We start from the raw sequence: 21,379 nt of genomic DNA, 5'->3' as shown, positions 1-21,379 counted from the left end.
ACCCGTTTTCCCCACCCATTTGGCCCATCTCTAATTCATTCTCAGAAAAAGTTGCTCAGACTTCTAAATGATGCTAAGCTAAAAGTGCCGGGCCCTTAACTCTCTGTACAATTCATTCACGCTCCAAGTACACATGTAGGGCTGTTGAATTAAAAAAAATTCGGTATAGTTCGGATTCGGCTGAATTCGGCCCGTTTAGATTCGGGATATGCTGAAGTCTGAACTCCCCCACTTCGGGTCTGTGTAATTCGGCGGGAATTCAAAGTTCGGGGAAAAAATTCGGCCGAATAAAACCATTAAAAACACAACCGCGCCTTTCCGCGGCTCTGGGGGGGCATTTTTGGGGGTAGAGGTCCCAAACTTTCAGAGGAGCTTCAAAGGACCCTTCTTGCCAGACCCCCCAAGTTTTGTAAAGATTGGGTGAGGGGGGGCTGAGATATGGGCCCCGAAAGGGGTCCCCCCACCCTTAATGTGCATCTCTGAGCAGAGCTTGCCGCCCATGCACAAAGCTCCCAGCCCCAACAAACAGCTGATGAGAGCAAGGGCGGGGCAGGTGCTAAGAACTTTGCAAAGCAACACAACTGCAAAGCAACACCTTTGCAAACATGCAAAGGGCGGGGCAGGTGTGAAGAATTTTGCAAAACAATACAACTGCAAAGCAACACAAGCAAGCAATGCAACACCTTTGCAACAGTGCAAAGCAACACCTGACACCTGGGAGTTTGCAAACCATGGAAAGGGACAGAGGCAGCTAGCTATGCATAATGAGCAGGAGGGGGTGGAATTTCTCCTTTTGCATTGGACTTGGGACCAGGCAGATGCATTCTTTAAGTCACCATTTGAAAACCAGTTTTGAGCAAGCATCAAAATAACCTAACTGATCTTATGAATGAGGGAAAACCTGAAGACATAAAAATGAAGCCCCCCCCCTCAAACCAGGGAGAGAGAGACTGGAGGGGGAACACACACCCCAGGCAGAACAGGCAAAAGCCCCCTTTAGCTTCCCCCACCCACCCACAGAAACTGCTCCCTCCCCACACACACACAGTCTCTGCTTTCCCCCACACACACACACACACAGAAAAGAAAAATTACATATTAAAGCCCCCAAAGGGGTCTTACTGTGGCTGTCTTCTGTTCCATCAGGAGGGGCTGGGAGGCTGGGTAATCCAATATGATTCCATTTGTATCCAATATGAGATCCATATGTATGCATCTCTCGAGGGTGATCCATTCATCCCAATAGGGAAAAGGGGAAAGCCCATATCTCGGGGAGCCCTGACCCAATGTTTACAAAACTTGGGTGGTCTCTTAAGAAGCCTTGTCTGAAGCTCCGCTGAAAGTTTGGGGTCGGCACACCCAAAACTGCGCCCCCTGCAGCCACGGAAAGAGAAAAGGGGGGAGCCGATATTTCTGCCCCCACTGAACCCATCTTTACAAAACTTGGGTGGTCTCTTAAGAAGGATTGTCTGAAGCTATGATAAAAGTTTGGGGGCTGCACCCCCAAAAAAGCACCCCCTGCAGCCACGGAAATGGAAAAGGAGGAGAGGAAAAAGGGGTGGAGCCCATATCTCGGGACCCCCTGACTCAATGTTTACAAAACTTGGGGGGTCTCTTAAGAAGCCTTGTCTGATGCTCCGCTGAAAGTTTGGGGTCGGCACCTTTAAAAATGCACCCTCTCTTAAGAAGGATTGTCTGAAGCTATGATAAAAGTTTGGGGGCTGCACCCCCAAAAAAGCGCCCCCTGAAGCCACGGAAATTGAAAAGGGGGAGAGGAAAAAGGGATGGAGCCCATATCTCGGGACCCCCTGACTCAATGTTTACAAAACTTGGGGGGTCTCTTAAGAAGCCTTGTCTGATGCTCCGCTGAAAGTTTGGGGTCGGCACACCCAAAAATGCACCCCCTGCAGCCATGGAAAGAAAAAGGGGGGAGCCCATATCTCGGGACCCCGACCCAATGTTTACAAAACTTGGGTGGTCTCTTAAGAAGGCTTGTCTGAATATCCCCTGAAAGTTTGGGGTCTGTACCCCAAAAAATGCGCCCCCTGCAGCCACGGAAAGGAGCGAATGTGCACAAGCACCCCCGCACACACACACGAGGATTTCCCTCTCTCTCTCTTTCCCCGGCGGGGCCGCACATCAGCTGATTCCTCCAGTACTCAATCCTGACTGATTGGCTAGAAGAAGACCCAGCTTGGCCACTGATTGGCCGGGGGAGGAGAATGCTGCTTACTGTAGGTTATGCTGCTTACTGATGGCCCCGAATTGGCCGGATTTATTCGTGAACTCCCGAACTCGCTGAATTCGGCTCCCCGGTTGCCCGCCAGTTTTGAGTTCGGTTCGTCCCGAACTAAAAACCTCCGAATCAAGGGAAATTCGGCTGATTTTCAGTTCGGGCCGAACCGAATCAACAGCCCTATACACATGTAATTTGCCCAGAATCTCCAGACTATGGAGATCAGTTTCCCTGGAGAAAATTGATGCTTTAGAAGGTGGACTTTGTGGCATTGTAACCCACTGAGGTCCCTGCCCTCCTCAGGCTCCATCCCCAAGTCTCCAGGAGCTTCCCATCCTAGATCTGGCAAACCTACCCCCACCCACCCACCCCCAACGGCAACCTTAATCTTAGCCCAGGCTCGTGAGAGCTTGGAAGCTAAGCAAGGTTCGTACTTGGATGGGAGACCACCAAAAAAGACCAGTGTGGGTGGGGCTGTGGCTCAGTGGCAGAGCATCTCCTTAGCACGCAGAAGGTCCCAGCTTCAATCCCCGGCATCTCCAGTTCAAGGGACTAGGTGATGTGAAAGACCCTCACCTGAGACCCTGAAGGGCCGCTGACGGTCTGAGTAGACGATTCTGAGTTTGATGGACCAAGGGTCTGATTCAGTGTAAGGCAGCTTCATGTTTTCATGTGGCTATGCAGAGGAAGGCGACAGTAAACTGCCTCTGCTCATTTCTTGGGGGTGGGGACCATGGCTCAGTGGTAGAGCGTCTGCTTGGCCTGCAGATGGTCCCAGGTCCCTGGCATCTCCAGCTGAAAGGATCAGGTAGAAGGCGATGTGAAGGACCTCTGCCTGAGACACTGGAGAGTCTCCTCCAGTCTGAGCAGACAATACTGACCTTGATGGGCCGAGGGTCTGATTCAGTATAAGGCAGCTTCATGTGTGTGTGTAGGTGTATGCATGTGTGTGTGCATAAATGCATATGCACACAGCACCTGGCAGTCTATAGTCTGTGGCTTCTGGGTGTATCTGCCATCGTGGCTTACTTGGACTTCCAGATGTGTACTGCAAACCCTCTTTTCTATTTCTTTTACTTTATTGAAATGGGCAAAATTATCATAGGAAAAGAACAGTTCAGAGATTTGACATGACGCTGCTAATGTTCTTGCTTTTGTTTTATTCTCCTAGTAATCTATATAGCAAATCAGATACAAAAAGTGATAACGTAGTTACAAATAATTTCCAAGTTATTGCCAACAACGTCTTGAGATCTCTTCAATCACAAAGGGATACTTTAAAAATTGCAGCCAACCCAGCCGCCCGAGGACAGCGAGGGTTTATTTCTAGCAGCATTTAGTTAGGTGGAAAGTTGTCTGTTGCAAATCAATCTGCGATTTCTTCCAATGCGCTGTCTGAAGCGGATTCTCTTTTTCTTGCTCCAGTTTTAACAACTCATGAGCTTTGGGAGAAAAATACAAACAGACAGAAATCTGATCTTTCTGTGATAAACTGAGAACACTCTGTCAAGGAAGTGGGCTCCCACAATTCCTTGTTTTACAATTTCTTTGGTTCAGGCTTTTGGCTCCCACAATTCCTTGTTTTATAATTTCTTTGGTTCAGGCTTTTGGCCTGCTATATTCTAATACTAAACTCTGGCAGGTTGGAGTGCAAACTGACCAGCTTGCAAATTTACAACCGTGAGAATGGTTTCACTTCTGAAGGATTCACTCCTGTGGGGGGAATAGATAACACCCAGCTGCAAAACATTTACAGCCTCTTCTTTCCTCCCTAAATTGAAGGTAATTAGTTACTACTGTAACAAACTGCCAGGCATTGCCTTATCTCGCACATTGAGGATATCCAGGTGCATTGAGTTCTGCAGGCTCAAGACACCTTTGACATACCTGATGCAATAGAGGGGCGATGCTTGACACGTCATTAATTAATGGTTTATGGACTTCTTCGCAATCTCATTGGCTTATGTGAGCTCACGCTAGTGGGATTTCGACGATAAAAGTAGTCCAGTTTTGATCCAAGTCATGAACGCTTGGGGTGGCTGGTCCATACCCTGGCTTCATCAAAAATCCATTTTTATTTGCCCTTTCATGGGGAGACTCTGTCAGACTGACTTTTGGAGCAACTTTGTATGCTGAAACGAGATGCTGTAAACTTTGTAGGACTGGTAAAACGTCTTGTGAAACTTGCCTAAAGCTTTGCCAAACTTTTGAACCTAAGGACCTTAAATGTGTAGTTAGCTATGTTAAGCCTTTGTTGTTTTCTAGCTTAACTACTTCACGAACCTTTTTTGTTTCTGTAACGAGCACAAATCTTTGGAATAAATATTTAACCTATATTTTGGTTGTGTTTTTTGACTTTATGGGTTTCAAGCTCTAAATCTGAGTGCCTTATTGTTTGTGTGACCACCTATCAAAACTTAAACCTTTTGTTAGTGTAATTCTCTCCTGTCGGGCCTCCTACTCTGCAGGAAGAGTGTTGAGCATTGATTTGGTATCAGCAGGCAAGGCTGCCCTTATCCTCTGTCTGGGGCTAAACGATTGCATAAGGGCTGGTGGCAGCTTACCCACTGAGCGCAGGAAGGCTCCTTAGCTCAGTGTTTTGTTTGGAAGTAACGTTGGACCCCCCTTAATAGAGGACCGCCCTGCGGAGGCAGGAAGGCCTTCCTCTACACACTCTTGAGTCAGATAAATTAAAAGTACGGGGTTGTTACTTGTGCGGAGTCAGTAACTGCTTCCTTCCCCACAACTCCACTTTCCTGGATTCACAAACACTATGTTGGTTAGAGGGGCCCATTAGGACCAAAAGGTCTCAATCCAAGGTGCTCAATCCTCACTCCGCAAAACTGGAAGAAACAGATGAGACAGCCAAGCAGTGGCATGGTGGTTGCCAGCTTTGGGTTGGGAAATACCTGGAAATTTGGGGGGTGGAGCTTGGAGAGGGCAGGGCTTGGGGAGTGAAGGGACCTCAGCAGGGTATAATGCCATAGAGTTAGGGTTGCCAGGTCCCTCTAGGTACTCTAGCTGTAGTCCAAGCTGGTCTTCAATAAATAGTTAGGCATGCCAACAAACTTGGATGCTGGCCATGCCCCTGCTTGCATGGCTGGTTCCCTCTGTCACTACCACCGCTTCCTCCTGCTGTTTCCACTAAGGAAAGATCAGGCATGACTACAGCCTCTTGGTGCCCCTTGGTGACAGCTCCAAGCAGCAGGCCAAAGAGTTTGTCTTGGTGCTGTTATGCCTGGTTGGACAATTCAGGTCGGAGAGTTAGCTCAGAGTGGAGGCATACAACATGCCCTGAGCTGTTTTTTGGTCCTGCGCTGTCTCCAGGATAGGATTGCCAGGTCCCTCTTCACCACCGGCAGGAGGTTTTTGGGGTGCAGCCTGAGGAGGGCAGGGTTTGGGGAGGGGAGGGACTTCAATCCCATAGAGTCCACTTGCCAAAGCGGCCATTTTCTCCTGGGGAACTGATCTTTGTCATTTGGAGTTCAGGTATTCTTTTGGGAGATCTCTAGGCCTCACCTGGAGTTTGGCAACCCTAATGGCAAAGGAGGAAAGGGGAGGATGGAGCGTGTGCTAGCATTGCACCAGCACGCTGACATCACTTCTGGTAAAACCCAGAAGTGACATAGTGGATGGTGAAACTCTATAGTTTTACCATAGAGTTTTTGTAAACGCTAGAGCATTTAAAGATGTCACTTCTGTTTTTAAGTGGAAGTGATGTCAGTGCACCAGGCCCCCTCCCCACATTTCTCCTGTGGGTCGCCGGCAGTGGCCCTGCAACCCTACTACCATAAAAGAGGTTCCACAAATTCAGTCATCTACTGCCTGGTTACTATGAGGCTTAAAATGAATGTTATTAGTTGCCTGTTTGTGTTTTTCTTGTGTGTCCCCCATCTCTATCCCACTTCTCTTCCAAGATGCTCGGATATATGATACTCTCCTCTTCCATTTGAGGGGAGTATCAAGCAACCAGTGCAAGAACAACCAGTGAGCAAGAATAAGCTGCCTCAAGGCTAAGTAAGGAGTTAAACAAGAGCAGGTAGGATCCTCTTGGACTGAGGTCGCTGTGCGAGAGAGCAACACTCACCTAGCATCATGAAGAGCTCCGTCACTTGGTAATCAGACTTTGCTGAGGTTTCCATGTACAATATGCATTTCGTCTTTGCAAATTCTTGGGCCTCCTGGAGGGAGTGTGCAAAGAGCTTATTATTTTAGCAGCCATGGGTAGGTAGCACCGGTAAACCTCCTCTGCTTCTCACTTGTTTTGAAAGCCTCTTGCTGGGGTCACCATAAGTTGGTTGTGACTCTTTGCCTGATAACCCCTGTGTACCAAGTAGGATTGGTAGCACAAGGGTATCTTCTACCTGCACTGATGATTCATTCGCACGAAGGCCACAGAGAGCCACACATCAGCCATCAGATATTAAATGTGGCATGTTAGGCATATAACTCCCTGCTCCCTAGGGATGCCAGCCTCCAGGTACTAAGAAGAACCAGTACTAAGCCAATATACACTAAATTGAAAGTCAATAAACAAATTTTGTAAATTTATCAAAAGATACACAACAGTGCAAACACAATGACAACAGTGTAAATGTGCAAACCAAAAACATACAACATCAACAAAGACCACACTATACATAAACCGTCCAAACAAGGGGACGAAGAAACCCACTAGTAAAGGGCTCGTAAGCCTCAAACAATGAACTGTCTCGATTTGCTCGCAAATTGCGTGTCAAAGTCTAAGGCGTGTGAAATATACAAGAGCGCGGCACAAAGTACTTTCCCTAGTTTGGAGACGGTGGCAAATATTAAGGATTGAGCTACTCTTAGCCTTATGAAATTTGCATGTTCCATTGTGAGTGCTAAAGAAACTTAATGCTGGCCAAAGAAGCCAATGTATATTGGTAAAAACGCTGCACATCCAGAAGGCGTTCCCTGAGCACCGCTGGGCACTTTATGCCGTGCTCTTGTATATTTCACATGCCTTATACTTTTGACACACAATTTGCGAGCAAATCGAGACAGTTCATTGTTTGAGGCTTATGAGCCCTTTACTAGTGGGTTTCTTCGTCCCCTTGTTTGGACGGTTTATGTATAGTGTGGTCTTTGTTGATGTTGTTGTATGTTTTTGGTTTGCACATTTACACCATTGTCATTGTGTTTGCACTGTTGTGTATCTTTTGAGAAATATACAAAAATTGTTTATTGACTTTCAATTTAGTGTATATTGGCTTAGTACTGGTTCTTCTTAGCAACTAACTTAGCAGTACTGGTGATATTTTGTAACCGCCTCCAGGTACCAGCTGGAGATCTCCTGCTATTACAACTGATCTCCAGCCAATAGAGATCAGTTCACCTGGAGAAAATGGCCGCTTTGGCAATTGGACTCTATGGCATTGAAGTCCCTCCCCAAACCCTGCCCTCCTCAGGTTCTGCCCCAAATACCTCCTGCTGGTGGCAAAGAGGGACCTGCTCTCCTCTCCTCCATTGTATCTTTACAACAACCCTGAGAGGAAGGTTAGGCTGAGAGTGTGTGACAGGCCCAAAGTAACCTAGCCATGGCAGAGTGGGGATTCGAACCTGCGTCTCCCAGATCCTAGTCTGAAATTCTAATCACTACTGGGCCTTGCAGTCTTCCTTCTTGGGGATATGTCATCATGCTTGTTTTGACTGAACAGTATAATTTGCTTAAAGAAGGTAGCTGTTATTTTGTTAACAAGTATTTCAGTAATTAAATACTTGTGCAAATCCATACAACCTGACATTGAGCTTCAGTACTTTCTGTGTCTCTCTCGTTCCCTGTAGGCCCACCTCCTCCTTCTGCCCCTAGCTGGTCCCTGTCAGGTCATTGCAGTTTCTTCTATTTCACCCCAACCCCAACAATAAAGACTACCTACCTGTATTGAGACCTCCCGTTCTGCGGAAAGATCGAGCTTATTGCCAACCAAAATTATAATTATTTCATCCTGAAGGAATTCTTTCTCCAGTTCACTCAGCCACACCTTAGCTTTCTCAAAACTTTCCTGGCAAGAGAAAATATGTAAACGGTTAAAATATTTACACTCTCTCATGCTTATAACTTTTAATTTGTGGGTGAGTAGCACAGTGGACAAGTTTGTAGATGATACCAAATTATTCAAGGACAGTAAAAATCAAGATGGTTTGTGAAGAGCTTCAGGAAGATCAAGTGAGCATAGGGTTGGCCAGGTCCCTCTTCACCACCCCAGAAGGAGATTTTTGGGGTGGAGCTGAGGAGGGTGGGGTTTGGGGAGGGAAGGGACCTCAATGCCATAGAGTCCAATTACCAAAGCAGCCATTTTTCTCCAGGTGAACTGATCTCTATTAGCTGGAGATGTTGAATTAGCAGGAGATCTCCAGCAACTACCTGGCAGTTGGCATCCGTAAGTGAGCGGGGAACAACATGGCAACTGAAGTTCAATTTGGGTCATTGAAGGTGATGTCTATTGGAACAAAATATCCCAATTGTACATGTATAGGGTTGCCAGCACTGTGTGCGTGTAAAGTGCTGTCAAGTTGTAGCCGACTTATGGCGACCCCTTTTGGGGTTTTCATGGCAAGAGACTAACAGAGGTGGTTTGCCAGTGCCTTCCTCTGCACAGCAACCCTGGACTTCCTTAGTGGTCTCCCATCCAAATACTAACCAGGGCTGACCCTGCTTAGCTTCTGAGATCTGATGAGATCAGACTAGCCTGGGCCATCCAGGTCAGGGCCAGTACTAGGTTAGAAAATTCCTGGACATTTTGGGGATGGAGTCTGGGGAGGGTGGGGTTTGAGGAGGAGAAGAACCTCAGCAAAGTATAATGTCACACAGTCCACCTTCCAAAGCAACCATTTTCTCCAGGGGAACTGATATCTGTAGCTTGCAGATCAGTTATAATCCTGGGAGACCTCCAGACACCACCTCCCCTCCCTCTCAGATCTGTGGCCTTGTGGACCCTCCCACCGGCTGACAGCAACAGCTGAAGGGGGGAACAGGGAGAGCCTCACAAAGAGCTTTGGGAAGGGTTGCCAATCTCCAGGTGGCACCTGGAGATTTCCTGGAATTACAACTGTTCCCCAGACAACCAAGATCAGTTCACCTGGAGAAAATGGCCACTTTGGAAGGTAGACACTATGGCATTATACCCCACTGAAGTCCCTCCCCTCTCCAAACCCTGCCCTTCTCAGGCTCCACCCCCAAAATCTCCTGGTATCTCCCAACCCAGAGCTGGCATCCGAAGCTATGGTGGAGCCCGATTTGAAATACCATGTGCAGGTCTGGTCACTGAATATCAAAAATAATATTAAAGAGCTGGGGGAAATGCAAAATTGTATGCTTGATTCATATGAACAAAACCCCAATAGATTTTGAAGGGTTGTTTTGTTCAGATGATACTGTGAGTGTTTCAGCATCCTCCCAGGCAAATCATTTTGTTTATTGGAAATATTTATACCCCACATTCTCCATAAAAATACTTTACAACAGGGTAAACATAAGAACTAGAGGCATGAACCCAATAAAAACAACAGCAGTAAAGGCAGCAACAAAAGGGAAAATACAAATAACAAGCAAACAAAAAACCCAGTGCTCTAAATTTAACTCTAAATTAAAACCAGGAATCATGAGAGCAGCTAGAAAACGGAAAGGTGAATCCCTCAGCAAAAAGTTTGAGAAACAAAAATGTCCAAAAGGAGAGCAGGTAATCTACCTTTGAAACACTTTCAGGGCCTGAATGCCTAGAAATGGGCCTGCACCATACAAAAATGAAAGGCAAATAAAGTCAACCACTACCACCACCCTGTGGTTGCCAACCTCCAGGTGGTGGCTGGAGATTTGCTATTTCAACTGATCTCCAGGTGATCAAGATCAGTTCTCCTGGAGAAAATGGCCACTGACAATTGGACTCTCTGACACTGAAGTTCCTCCCCTCTCCAAACCCCGCCCCCCTCAGACTCTACCCCCAAAATCTCCAGGTATTTCCCAATCCGGAGCTGGCAACCCTCCACCACCCCCTTATACACCAAATGTCACATTCAGGAATAGAGCAGACAAGAGGAGGAAGGAGTGAAGGTTAAGCTGGGAATAGGGTTGCCAACTGCCAGGTAGTAGCAGGAGATCTCCTGCTAATTCAACTGATCTCCAGCCGATAGAGATCAGATCACCTGGAGAAAAATGGGCGCTTTAGCCATTGGACTCTATGGCATTGAAGTCCCTCCCCTCCCCAAACCCCACCCTCCTCAGGCTCCGCCCCAAAAATCTCCTGCACGTGGTGAAGAGGGACCAGGCAACCCTAGCTGGGAAGGAACCCATCACTTCGCCTTACCTTCCTGGCAATGTCATAGACCAGAAGAGCTGCGTTTGCCCCTCGGTAGTAGAGATGGCAGACACTGTGGTACTTCTCTTGGCCAGCGGTGTCCCAGATCTCCAACTTAATTGTGGTGGCATCTAAAGTGACACACTGATTGAAGAAGGAACCTAAAGGCAAGAGAGAAGCTGATGGTAGTCACCACACCAGAGCAGGGGTGCCCAGTTGCTTTGATCCTGCAGGCAGCTGTGGCATTCTGACACAGGGCGGCGGGCGCAACAGCAAAGTGGCTGCCAGAGGAGGTGGAGACAACCACAAAACGGCTGCCAGAGCCACCAAATGGCAGGGAGTGAGGTCAGGCATGAGTCTAATAGTAACTTTGGTTCTTGTAGGTTATCTGAGCTGTGTGACCGTGGTCTTGGTATTTTCTTTCCTGATGTTTCGCCAGCAGCTGTGGCAGGCATCTTCAGAGGAGTAACACTGAAGGACAGTGTCTCTCAGTGTCAAGTGTGTAGGAAGAGTAATATATAGTCAGAAAGGGGTTGGGTTTGAGCTGAATCATTGTCCTGCAAAAAGTATCAAAAAGTATCCTGTATCACTTCAGGATACAATGGTTCCATATTAACATACCACACCCTCATTAGCACATTATCTTGATACTTACAGGACAATGATTAGCACATTACCTTTGATACTTTTTGCAGGGCAATGATTCAGCTCAAACCCAACATCCCTTTCTGACTATATATTACTCTTCCTACACACTTGACACTGAGAGACACTGTCCTTCAGTGTTACTCCTCTGAAGCTGCCTGCCACAGCTGCTGGCGAAATGTCAGGAAAGAAAATACCAAGACCACGGTCACACACCCCAGATAACTACAAGAACAGATGAACTCTGACAGTGAAAGCCTTCGACAATATTCTAATAGTAACTCTTCAGCAGTTCAGGCAGAAGCTCTCTTTGACAGGATGCCCTTTAAAATGGACCTTGTTTAAAAATATTTAACAGCGTTTCTTCAGTAATGCAGTGAAGACCATTGTGCTATGGTGGCAGCTACTGCTGAAGCAAAACTTTTAAAAATCTGCACAGCCCATCAGTAGAGTTGCCTGCTCTGGCTTGAGAAATACCTGGAGATTTTTGGGGCGGAGCCTGAGGAGGGGGGGATGGGGAGGAGAGGGACTTCAATGCCATAGAGTCCAGTTGCCAAAGCGGCCAGTTTCTCCAGGGGGACTGATCTCTATCAGCTGGAGATCAGTTGTAATAGCAGCAGATCTCCAGCTAGTACCTGGACGTTGGGAACCATAGTAGTGAAGTGGTTAAGAGTGGCAGACTGTATTCTGGAGAACCGGGTTTGATTCCCCTACTCCTACACGTGAAGCCTGCTGGGTGGCCTTGGGCTAGTCACAGTTCTCTCAGAACTATCTCAGCCTCATCTACCTCACAAGGTATCAATTGTGGGGAAGGGAAGGCGATTGTAAGCTGCTTTGAGGTCCCTTAAAGGTAGACAAAAAGTGGGACATAAAAAACCACTCTTCTAGTTACAAAATAGAATTCTTAAAATTCCAAAAATATTTCCCCCAAACCCCTTTTGGCTATATCCCACTTGCTTGGAAATGTGGAAGGCCTGGCCATCTCTCTCTTGCTCTCTCTCTCTCTCTCTCTCATATACTCAGTACATCTTCAGTGGCTTCTGTTCTCATTCTTCAATCATTTAGCAGCTGCACTTCAAATACTAAGGGAGGGGGGACAATAGGGCTGCCAGGTCCCTCTTCGCTACCAGTGGAAGCTTTTTGGGGTGGAGCCTGAGGAGAGCAAGATTTGGGGAGGGGAGGGACTTCAATGCCATAGAGTCCAATTCCCAAAGTGGTCATTTTCTCCAGGTGAACTGAACTCCATCGGCTGGCGATCTCCAGCTAGGAGATCTCCAGCTAGGACCTGGAGGTTGGCAACCCTAGGGGACAAACAGACTGGACACACATAAGCACCCCCCCTGCGCGCGCGCACACACACACACACACACACACACCACTCCTTAGTTGATTCTGTTCAAGTCTGCATTGTGTGGCCTATCTCACTGGGTGTCACCCTGTCACTATACTATTAGCCACAAAAAGGAAGCGAGCAGGCGATGGTTGACTCCTCTTGGCAGACCTTGTGTACGACTGACCTGGAGACGATCTGATATAGAATCATAGAATCATAGAGTTGGAAGAGACCACCAGGATCATCAAGTCCAACCCCCTGCACAATGCAGGAAATTCAAGTCTACCTCCCCCCCCCCTAGTGACCAGAAGATGGCCAAGATGCCCTCCCTCTCATCATCTGCCTAAGGTCACAGAATCAGCATTGCTGACAGATGGCCATCTAACCTCTTATTAAAAACCTCCATGGAAGGATTGCTCACCACCTCCTGAGGAAGCCTGTTCCACTGAGGAACCGCTCTATGATAAAGACTAAAAATAACCAAACCCTCAGCCAGTCCGTCCCACCCCCACAGCATTTCCAGAGCCAAACACAGGCTACTTTGGCAGGCTCCTACACTGGTTTGACCACAAGTCCATTTGTGGCGAAAAGAATCCCATAATACTTCGTCAACTTACAGCCTACTGTAGGCAGAGAGTCCCGGAAGTCCTTTTTCACATAGCGGTAAGCTAAGCTCGACTTCCCTACAGAGCTGTCACCCAAAAGGACTACTTTAAAAACATAAGATTCTTTCGGGCTGTGGGCATCCCAGCCGGAGTTGGTCTCTTCATTCACAGCCCTCCTCTGGGCCATATCCTGCAAGGGAAAAAAAGAGAGAGAGATACAGAAGCAATGCAATAGATTTGACAACACTGCTTTGAAAGTGGTAACATTCGATGTGGCCATTTTAAGTTTCCCCCTCCCCTTTCCTTGCCCTGGAGGGTTGCCAAACTCCAGGTGGCACCTGGACATCTCCTGCTATGACAATTGATCTCCAGATGACCAAGATCAGTTCCCCTGGAGAAAATGGCTGCTTTGGAGGGTGGATTCTATGGCATTGTACCCCGCTGAGGTCCCTCCACCCCCAAATCTCCAGGTATTGCCCTGGTCCACCACACCCACCACTGGAAGGCTTTTTCAAGAATTTGGGGCTCTATCTTCTCCCCAGGATGGAGCCTAGGGAGGACTCGGACCTCAGTGGAGTACAATGCCATAGAGTCAACCCTCCAAAGCAGCCATTTTCTCCAGGGTTGACCCTGCTTAACTTCTGAGATCTGAAAAGATCAGGCTAACCCCGGGCTATCCAGGTCAGAAGTAATGCTTAGGGGCAGAAAATTAGCATCTGTAGTAAGATAAGAATCCTATGTTCGTATTTAGGCCAGGGCTTTTCCAGTGTTGGCACCTCACCAATGGAACATTCTGCCCATTGAGGCTCAACTGATGCTTCCCATCCTTTCTTTCAAGTGCCAGGCCAAAATGTTTCCTTTTACCCAGGCTTGTAGTTAAGTGGTTGATATTTTACAGTCATTTTAATGGTGTGCTGCTACTCAGAACTGTTTGGAGTCTCATTTTAATAGGGTTGCCAGGTACCTCTTCGCCACCGGCGGGAGGTTTTGGGGGCAGAGCCTGAGGAGGGCGGGGTTTGGGGAGGGGAGGGACTTCAATGCCACAGAGTCCAATTGCCAAAGCGGCCATTTTCTCCAGGGGAACTGATCTCTATCGCTGGAGATCAGTTGTAATAGCAGGAGATCTCCAGCTAGTACCTGGAGGTTGGCAACCCGACATTTTAAGCTGTTAGTTGTTTTATGCTCCAGCTGGGCTTTTAAGTGATTTTTTTTTTTAATTGTCATCAAGTTTGATGGCGTTTTTTATGTTTTGATCATGGCTTTACTTTCTAAAGCTGCCTCTGGAGAGGTGGCAAAGAAACGTTGTAAATAAATACATCTAGCAAAGTCTTTTTATGATCAACTGGCCCTGAATCCTGAAAGACAAAGGAGGAGGATTTTTCAGTCTGGCCCATCAAACATTAGCCCAATCACGTTTTGGCTGTTGAGATACTCTCCAGCAAACAAATTCTCTTTAAACATCAGTACCCTGCTATCTTTACAGACAGCAGTGTAACTGCTTTGGTATTTTTGTTAGCATCAACACTCCTAACAGAAACGATCAATGCCAGTGGTAAACCCCTAGTACTGAAAGCTTTACTTCGTTTCTAAAATCTCAGGAAGCTTTTCTGCTTCTTCTGCTTGTGTTGATTACCAAAGAATGAAACACACAGGGAAAGTCAGGGCGAAACCCAAAGTGTTTCTTTTCAGCTGAACATCCACCCGCCTTTCACCCAGCAAAGTAACTGGCCCTTGCTGGCAACAGCCTTGGAAGTTAAACATTAGCAAGTTCCCTTTGCCTCCTGGGCTGGGCTGCCAAGCAACAGCTGAGCAGAGGGCCACGATTTCAGCCCTTCCTCGAAAAGCTCTTGATCTTACCTGTTCCCAAGTTTTAGACCTTTTTTCTTCTTTTGGATCCCCCGCTTTCAGCTCATGGGCTCCGTGGTGGCCGAGAGACACGTCACCCGCAGCCCTGTCTGGGCAGCAGAGCGAGGCTTTGTTCAGTGACCGGGTTCCAAACTGATTGGACTGCTTTCAGCAACAGGCTAACCCAAGGTTTAAGGTCCGCTGATCTTCCTCTTGGACAGCAGTCTTTAGAACTGCGCCGAAAAGAATGCCGCCAGGCCGTAAAACCTTGTCATCAAGGTGAGCTGTGACTGACAGGCGAAACAGGCATTTGCAATGGGTGTAGCCGAGCACGGTGAAACTCAGGGCAAAAGTTCCCCCTTTGGCTCTTTCCTAGATACCGAGTGGGTTTTTTGCCCCCTTTTTTTTAATAATTTTTTTTATTTCTCAAATTAATTCAAATTCAGTTACAAATATCCATTAACATATTGTGCAATCTAATAAATTCTATCTTGTAATTTAACATGTACATATAACATTGACTTCCCCTCTCCCCTCCTCTGTCCCTATATTATATTGTTACTCTTTTTGTATTTATTGTCTAATTCTTTATGATAAATCACTTATGTCTATATCATATATATCTAGTTAACCATTGTCACTTCTTAATTATCTCAACAAGTCTGAATTAGATCAAAGCATACCCCTTAATATCACAATTAAATTCATTCATACAATATATTGTCCATGCCTCCCATTCTACCCTAAATTCAGTATCTTCTTTTTGATTTATTAATGTTTAAGTTTTGCCATTTCAGAGGTTTTTTTGCCCTTCACCCTTTATATCTGGTGCTATTATTGGCAGCCTGACCTGTGTTTTGCATTTCATAGGTCGTTTATGCATGGGAGTTTCACCTGAAGGTTCGTTGCTCGCTGGACCCACACTTTCCTGTTGGGAGTCTATGCACCAGCAGTCTCCAAGCTCAAATCAAGTCCCCGCCCCTTTAAAGGGGCTTTGTAATGGGTTTAATTTGTAGTTCTTACTGTGAGAGAAAATTCCCCCCTCCAAAACCCAATTGCTGCATAAAAAAACATTTTAAGAACAAAAAAACAATAAATGGAGCAATCTGAAAGGTGGGGAATCCAAGCCTCGGTTTTAAAAAGCCTTTCTTCTGCTCAGAAAGAGCTCCGAGGAAGCATTTGAATCTCCACCTCTTGACACACTGCTTTGTAATTGGCTGTGAGAGAAACGAAGCTTGCAAGTCCCATGCTTTGCCTTATGCATGGGGATTTCACCCGGGCTAAGCTCAGGGGAGTGGGAAGAATCAGGTTAACAAAGGAACAGGAAGTCCCGGGATTTGTGAAGGCTGGCAGTGAGGTCATCTCTAATGGACGGAAAACTCATGCATAACTCCAAGGAGCAACCAAGACAGACTGGGAGCAAAAGTGAGTGAAAGTACCCATGCATAAATGACCAGGAATGGATGCCTGACCTGAGGAAGCAGGAATGCGCACGCCCTGTTCTCACACCAAGGATCAGTGTCTGTGCCTGTTGAGGAAGGCTCGCTTGCATAGTCACTGTAGTAGTTATTAATTTATCCCAGTGACCAGCTTCCACCAGCGAGGACGGAAGCAGCAGCAGCCAGGCATCTTCCAGCATACCTGGATGCAGCTCTAGTGGACAGCTTCCCTTTCCCAGCTACCAGAAGGCCCCGCTGAATTTGCTACGTTGAGAGATGAGATAGCAGACAGTTACCCCGTCGTCCTACTCAGTGCCAATCCAGATGGGGAACCATCTTCCAGATCCCAGGATGTGGTGATGGCTGCCAATTTGGAAGGCTTTAAGAGGGAAGTGGACATGTTCATGGAGGAGCGGGCCATCCATGGCTACTAGTCAAAATGGATACTAGTCATGATGCATCCCTATTCTCTCCAGGATCAGAGGAGCGTGCTATTCTATTAGGTGCTGTGGAGCATAGACAGGATGGTGTTGCTGCAGTCGTCTTGTTTGTGGGCTTCCTAGAGGGACTTGGTTGGCCACCGTGTGAACAGACTGCTGGACTTGATGGGCCTTGGTCTGATCCAGCAGGGCTTTTCTTATGTTCTTACCCCATTTTTGCCATATTTTAATTGATACATGCTTTCATTTTGAATGGCCATAAACTGTTTGGAGATCTGATTTTTCACTGAAAAGAGGGGTACAAAACAGCTGCATAGTCATTGGCAAGTAATTATTTACCAGGAGATCTACCAGAATTACATCTCGCTGCATAGTCGGACTGGTTTCACGATATTGCTCAGGTTCCAGGCGTCCCTCTACAAATCCACCTTTTGGTTCCTATTTGGCTAGAATTACTACCTCAGGCTTGGGAAAATCCTGGAAGTTTGGGGTGGGGCAGAGTTTTAGGAAGGAGGGAGCTCAGCCAGGATGTAATGCCATAGAGTCCACCTTCTGAATTGCCCATTTTCTCCAGGGGAACTGATCTCTGTAGATTGGAGATCAATTTTAATTCCAGAAGAAATCCAAGATCCACCTGGAGGTTGGCAAGTCTATGTTTGGCCCTGCCACACGCTGAGCTTCTCAGATGCGGGGAGGAACAGTAAATCTTTTTAGGGCAACTTCAAACAGACTCAAATTAAAAATGTTTGGCAACTTTTTTTTTTTTAATTTCAGAACTTTTAAGCATAATGCTGTGTAATACAGGATGAATATCCCTTATTTAGACTGTTTGAGACCAGAAGTGGTCCGTCTTTCGGATCATTCCATATTTTTGAATATTTAAACACACATGAACACATGAAGCTGCCTTCTACTGAATCAGAGCCTTGGTCCATCAAAGTCAGTATTGTCTACTCAGACCGGCAGTGGCTCTCCAGGGTCTCAGGCAGAGGTCTTTCACATCACCTACTTGCCTAGTCCCTTAAACTGGAGATGCCGAGGACTGAACCTGGGACCTTCTGCATGCCAGGTCTACCACTGCATGCCAGAAGGTCTACCACTCCCCATTTGTTATATATTTGCATATACATAATGAGACACCTTGGGGATGGGGCCCAAGTCTAAACACGAAATTCGTTTATGTTTTATATACACTTTACAAAACAATAACTGGTGCAAGGGAATTCTATTTTAATAAATTCTGTAACCCCTACGCGTTTCGCACAAACTTCTTCAGGGGGATCTTTCTCCACTTCTGCATCCCATGCAAGCAAGCAATGGTGCGGCCTCTTTTTTTATTGCTTATATACACTTTATACACATAGCCTGAATGTAATTTCAAACGGTATTTAAAATAATTTTGTGCACATCGAACCATCAGAAAGCCAATTGGCATGCTGCTGAGGACCTGTGAGTAATGCCTGCATGCCGAGTCAAAAAGTCTGGTTTTCGGGTCAGTCTGTATATCAGATGTCTGGATACGGGACACTCAACCTGTATTTTTACCCAGCATTACAGCTAAAAAATGGAGAGATTCAAAGAGAAGAGATTCAAAGAGGAGAGATTCAAAGGGAAGGGAAGGGAAGGAAAGGAAGGGGAAGGGGAAGAGAAGAGAAGAGGGAAAGAGAGAGAGAGAGAGAGAGAGAGAGAGAGAGAGAGAGAGAGAGAGAGAGAGAGAGAGAGAAAGAAAGAAAGAAAGAAAGAAAGAAAGAAAGAAAGAAAGAAAGAAAGAAAGAAAGAAAGAAAGAAAGAAAGAAAGAAAGAAAGAAAGAAAGAAAGAAAGAAAGAAAGAAAAAGAAAGAAAGCTGAAGGTTTGCATGAACATGCAGGTCATAACTGCCTCATTGCACAAGAGCTGACATTTCTAGAGTGAAGAGATAGGGATTCTATAGTGTACCTGGCTAGACAATCCTCTGTAGTAGGGCTCCTCAAAGAATGCCTTATTGTGGTGCAGAAATGTAGGTATGTGGAAGCAAGGACAACTGTGTGTTTACACAGTGCTGCTATCAGGTAACCCCCCAAACAGGGAGGAGCAGAAGCAACTATTCAGGGCCATTTGATGCTGAACCCGGATGATCCAGACAGCCAAGCCGGAAAATACATGCATAATTAAACTGAAGCCCCTAAGTAGTTGTGGGGTGAATGCGACAAGAACAACCCGTGCATACGTTGAGACTCCTCAATATGTTCGTTTTCATAGAAGGCAGCTTTGTTAGCCAGGACTGCACCCTAGGGTTGCCAAACTCCAGGTAGGCGCTGGAGATCTCCTGCTATTACAACTGATCTCCAGCCGATAGAGATCAGTTCACATGCAGAAAATGCCTGCTTTGGCAATTGGACTCTATGGCATTGAAGTCCCTCCCCTCCCCAAACCCCGCCCTCCTCAGGCTCTGCCCCAAAGGTCTCCAGGTATTTCCCAACCCGGAGCTGGCAATCTATACCCAAACCCTGCCTTCCCTAGGCTCCACCCCCAAAATCTCCAGGTATTTCCCAACCCAGAGAGGGCAACCCTACCCTAAACAGTCATCCCCTTTAAAGTGTCTTCAGAACAGAAAAGGCTTCTGGACAGGTTTTGTTGATTAAATAGTGTCGCTGAAGGCTCCCATTTGGGACCTCTGAGTCCCCTTTTGGGGTCATCTGCTCATCTCTGGACCGCCCCTCCCTCACCCTCTGCTCAACAGGATTAAGTCATGAGGCAAATTCTGGTGTGGCTCTGTTGGTATTTAACCCGCCCAACTCTTTAAAGACCAATCCGTTTATTGTGGCAGAAGCTCCGGACCATGTGAATGTGTGCTACAACCAAGTCGTGAGTCTTTAAAAGGCCAGGGAACTCCTCGTAAGCAGGAAGACAAGTTTTCCTGATGTTTCCCACACCCAGACCATTTTGAAAATGACAGAGCAGAGTTTCATTTATTTATATAGAGCGTTTATATGCCGCCTCCCCAGAGACCTGCTGGAGGCGGCTTACCGCTAAAACAATGAAACGAAACCATTTAAAAAACAACAAGCTAATGCCATTAAAGGTAAAGGTAAAGGTCCCCTGTGCAAGCACCGGGTCATTCCAGACCCATGGGGTGACGCCACATCCTGACGTTTCCTAGGCAGACTTTGTTTACGGGGTGGTTTGCCACTGCCTTCCCCAGTCATCTTCCCTTTACCCCCAGCAAGCTGGGTACTCGTTTTACCGACCTCGGAAGGATGGAAGGCTGAGTCAACCTTGAGCCGGCTACCTGAAACCGACTTCCGTTGGGATCGAACTCAGGCCGTGAGCAGAGCTTGGACTGCAGTACTGCAGCTTACCACTCTGCGCCACAGGGCTCCTAATGCCATTAAAACAAGCCCTTAAAAAACCCAATGCCATTAAAAAAAAAGACAGGGCATAACAGCATAAAATACACATTGATTAATTTGAAAATCTTAGCAGTTTGAAAATTGCTGATAAATATATCTGAGAGCAATGCGTCACATGCTCATGACATTTGTCCTTCATGGGTTGCATGAACAGAAGCCCACTTCAGGTTGGCTGGTGATAGCAGGGATTTTTTCATAGCTGCCGTTTCACATCCCAGAGATGTGCAAGTGGTTTTAAATAAGACAGTGTTTTAATGGTCGAAAAAAATGTGGATTGCATTTCAAATGAAATAAGAGAGAATTTGTATAAAATGTTTTATAGATGGCATATAACCCCAGTATTATTAAGTAAAATGAAGAAAGATGATGAAGCTTTATGTTGGAAATGTGGTACGGAAACAGGTACATTTATGCATGTTTGGTGGTTTTGTAAAAAAATAAGGAGGTTTTGGAGACTAGTTTTGAATGAAACTAATAATCTGATTAAATCAAAAATTAAGAGAGATCCCACCTTTTGTTTATTGGGTATTCCAAAAAGAGATTTAGATAAAGGTGATAGAGTCATATGTCAACATAGTTTTGCTGCAGCAAGAATTACAATTGCTAAAAAATGGAAGCAAACAAGTAAACCTTCAATTAAAGAGTGGCGAGAAAAATTATGGATGTATATGCGGATGGCCAAAATTACAGTTTTTTTACATGGTAAAGATATGGAGGAATTTAAATGTACATGGGTAAAGGCCGCCGCATATTGGGACAAAGTGGCAAAAACGGATTTTAAAAGTATAGTTAACGAATTATAGTATAATATGATTTTAAATATGATATAATAATAGATTTTTTTTTCTGTTATGTCATAACACTCCATCGGAAGTCCTATGGTGAAGGGCACTGTGGTGGGGGGATGGGATTTGGATTCAGGGCACGATGAGGCTTATAGAGTGATTTGAATATTGTATTAGTGGATAAATAGTGCGCTGAACATGTAATTTTTTTCCTTTTTATGTATATGTATTTTATTTTTTTATTTTTTTTATTTTTGTGTGTGTTTATTATAAAAATAAAAAAATTTATAAAAAAAAACAAGAAAGAAAAAAATGTGGATTGGATCCCACCACGGCTGTGACC

At 46.0% G+C, this 21,379-nt stretch overlaps 1 protein-coding gene across 1 annotated transcript; it reads right to left on the bottom strand.

The window, feature by feature from the left end:
- Nucleotides 1-3,562: 3,562 nt before the first annotated feature.
- RAB17 (RAB17, member RAS oncogene family) lies at nt 3,563-13,324 on the bottom strand. Its single transcript, XM_056856773.1, has 5 exons — nt 13,150-13,324; nt 10,564-10,715; nt 8,137-8,262; nt 6,324-6,417; nt 3,563-3,678 (listed from the first exon to the last, which is right to left on the bottom strand). The coding sequence occupies exons 1-5, from the start codon at nt 13,322-13,324 to the stop codon at nt 3,563-3,565; spliced, it is 663 nt and encodes a 220-aa protein (XP_056712751.1).
- Nucleotides 13,325-21,379: the final 8,055 nt, after the last annotated feature.

This window comes from Euleptes europaea, chromosome 10 (genome assembly GCF_029931775.1).
Source record: "Euleptes europaea isolate rEulEur1 chromosome 10, rEulEur1.hap1, whole genome shotgun sequence".
Taxonomy (NCBI): Eukaryota; Metazoa; Chordata; class Lepidosauria; order Squamata; family Sphaerodactylidae; genus Euleptes; species Euleptes europaea.
This window is presented reverse-complemented; position numbering and strand designations above follow the sequence as displayed.

What these genes read in the sequence shown, in the direction of transcription:
- RAB17 (XM_056856773.1), bottom strand. Translation starts at nt 13,324, where the DNA reads ATGGCCCAGAGGAGGGCTGTGAATGAAGAGACCAACTCCGGCTGGGAT. An exon ending in TCTATGACATTGCCAGGAAG is followed by an intron (nt 8,263 to 10,563) that starts GTAAGGCGAAGT and finishes TTCTCTTGCCAG; the next exon opens with GAAAGTTTTGAGAAAGCTAA. An exon ending in GGAGCTCTTCATGATGCTAG is followed by an intron (nt 3,679 to 6,323) that starts GTGAGTGTTGCT and finishes TTTCTCCCAAAG; the next exon opens with CTCATGAGTTGTTAAAACTG.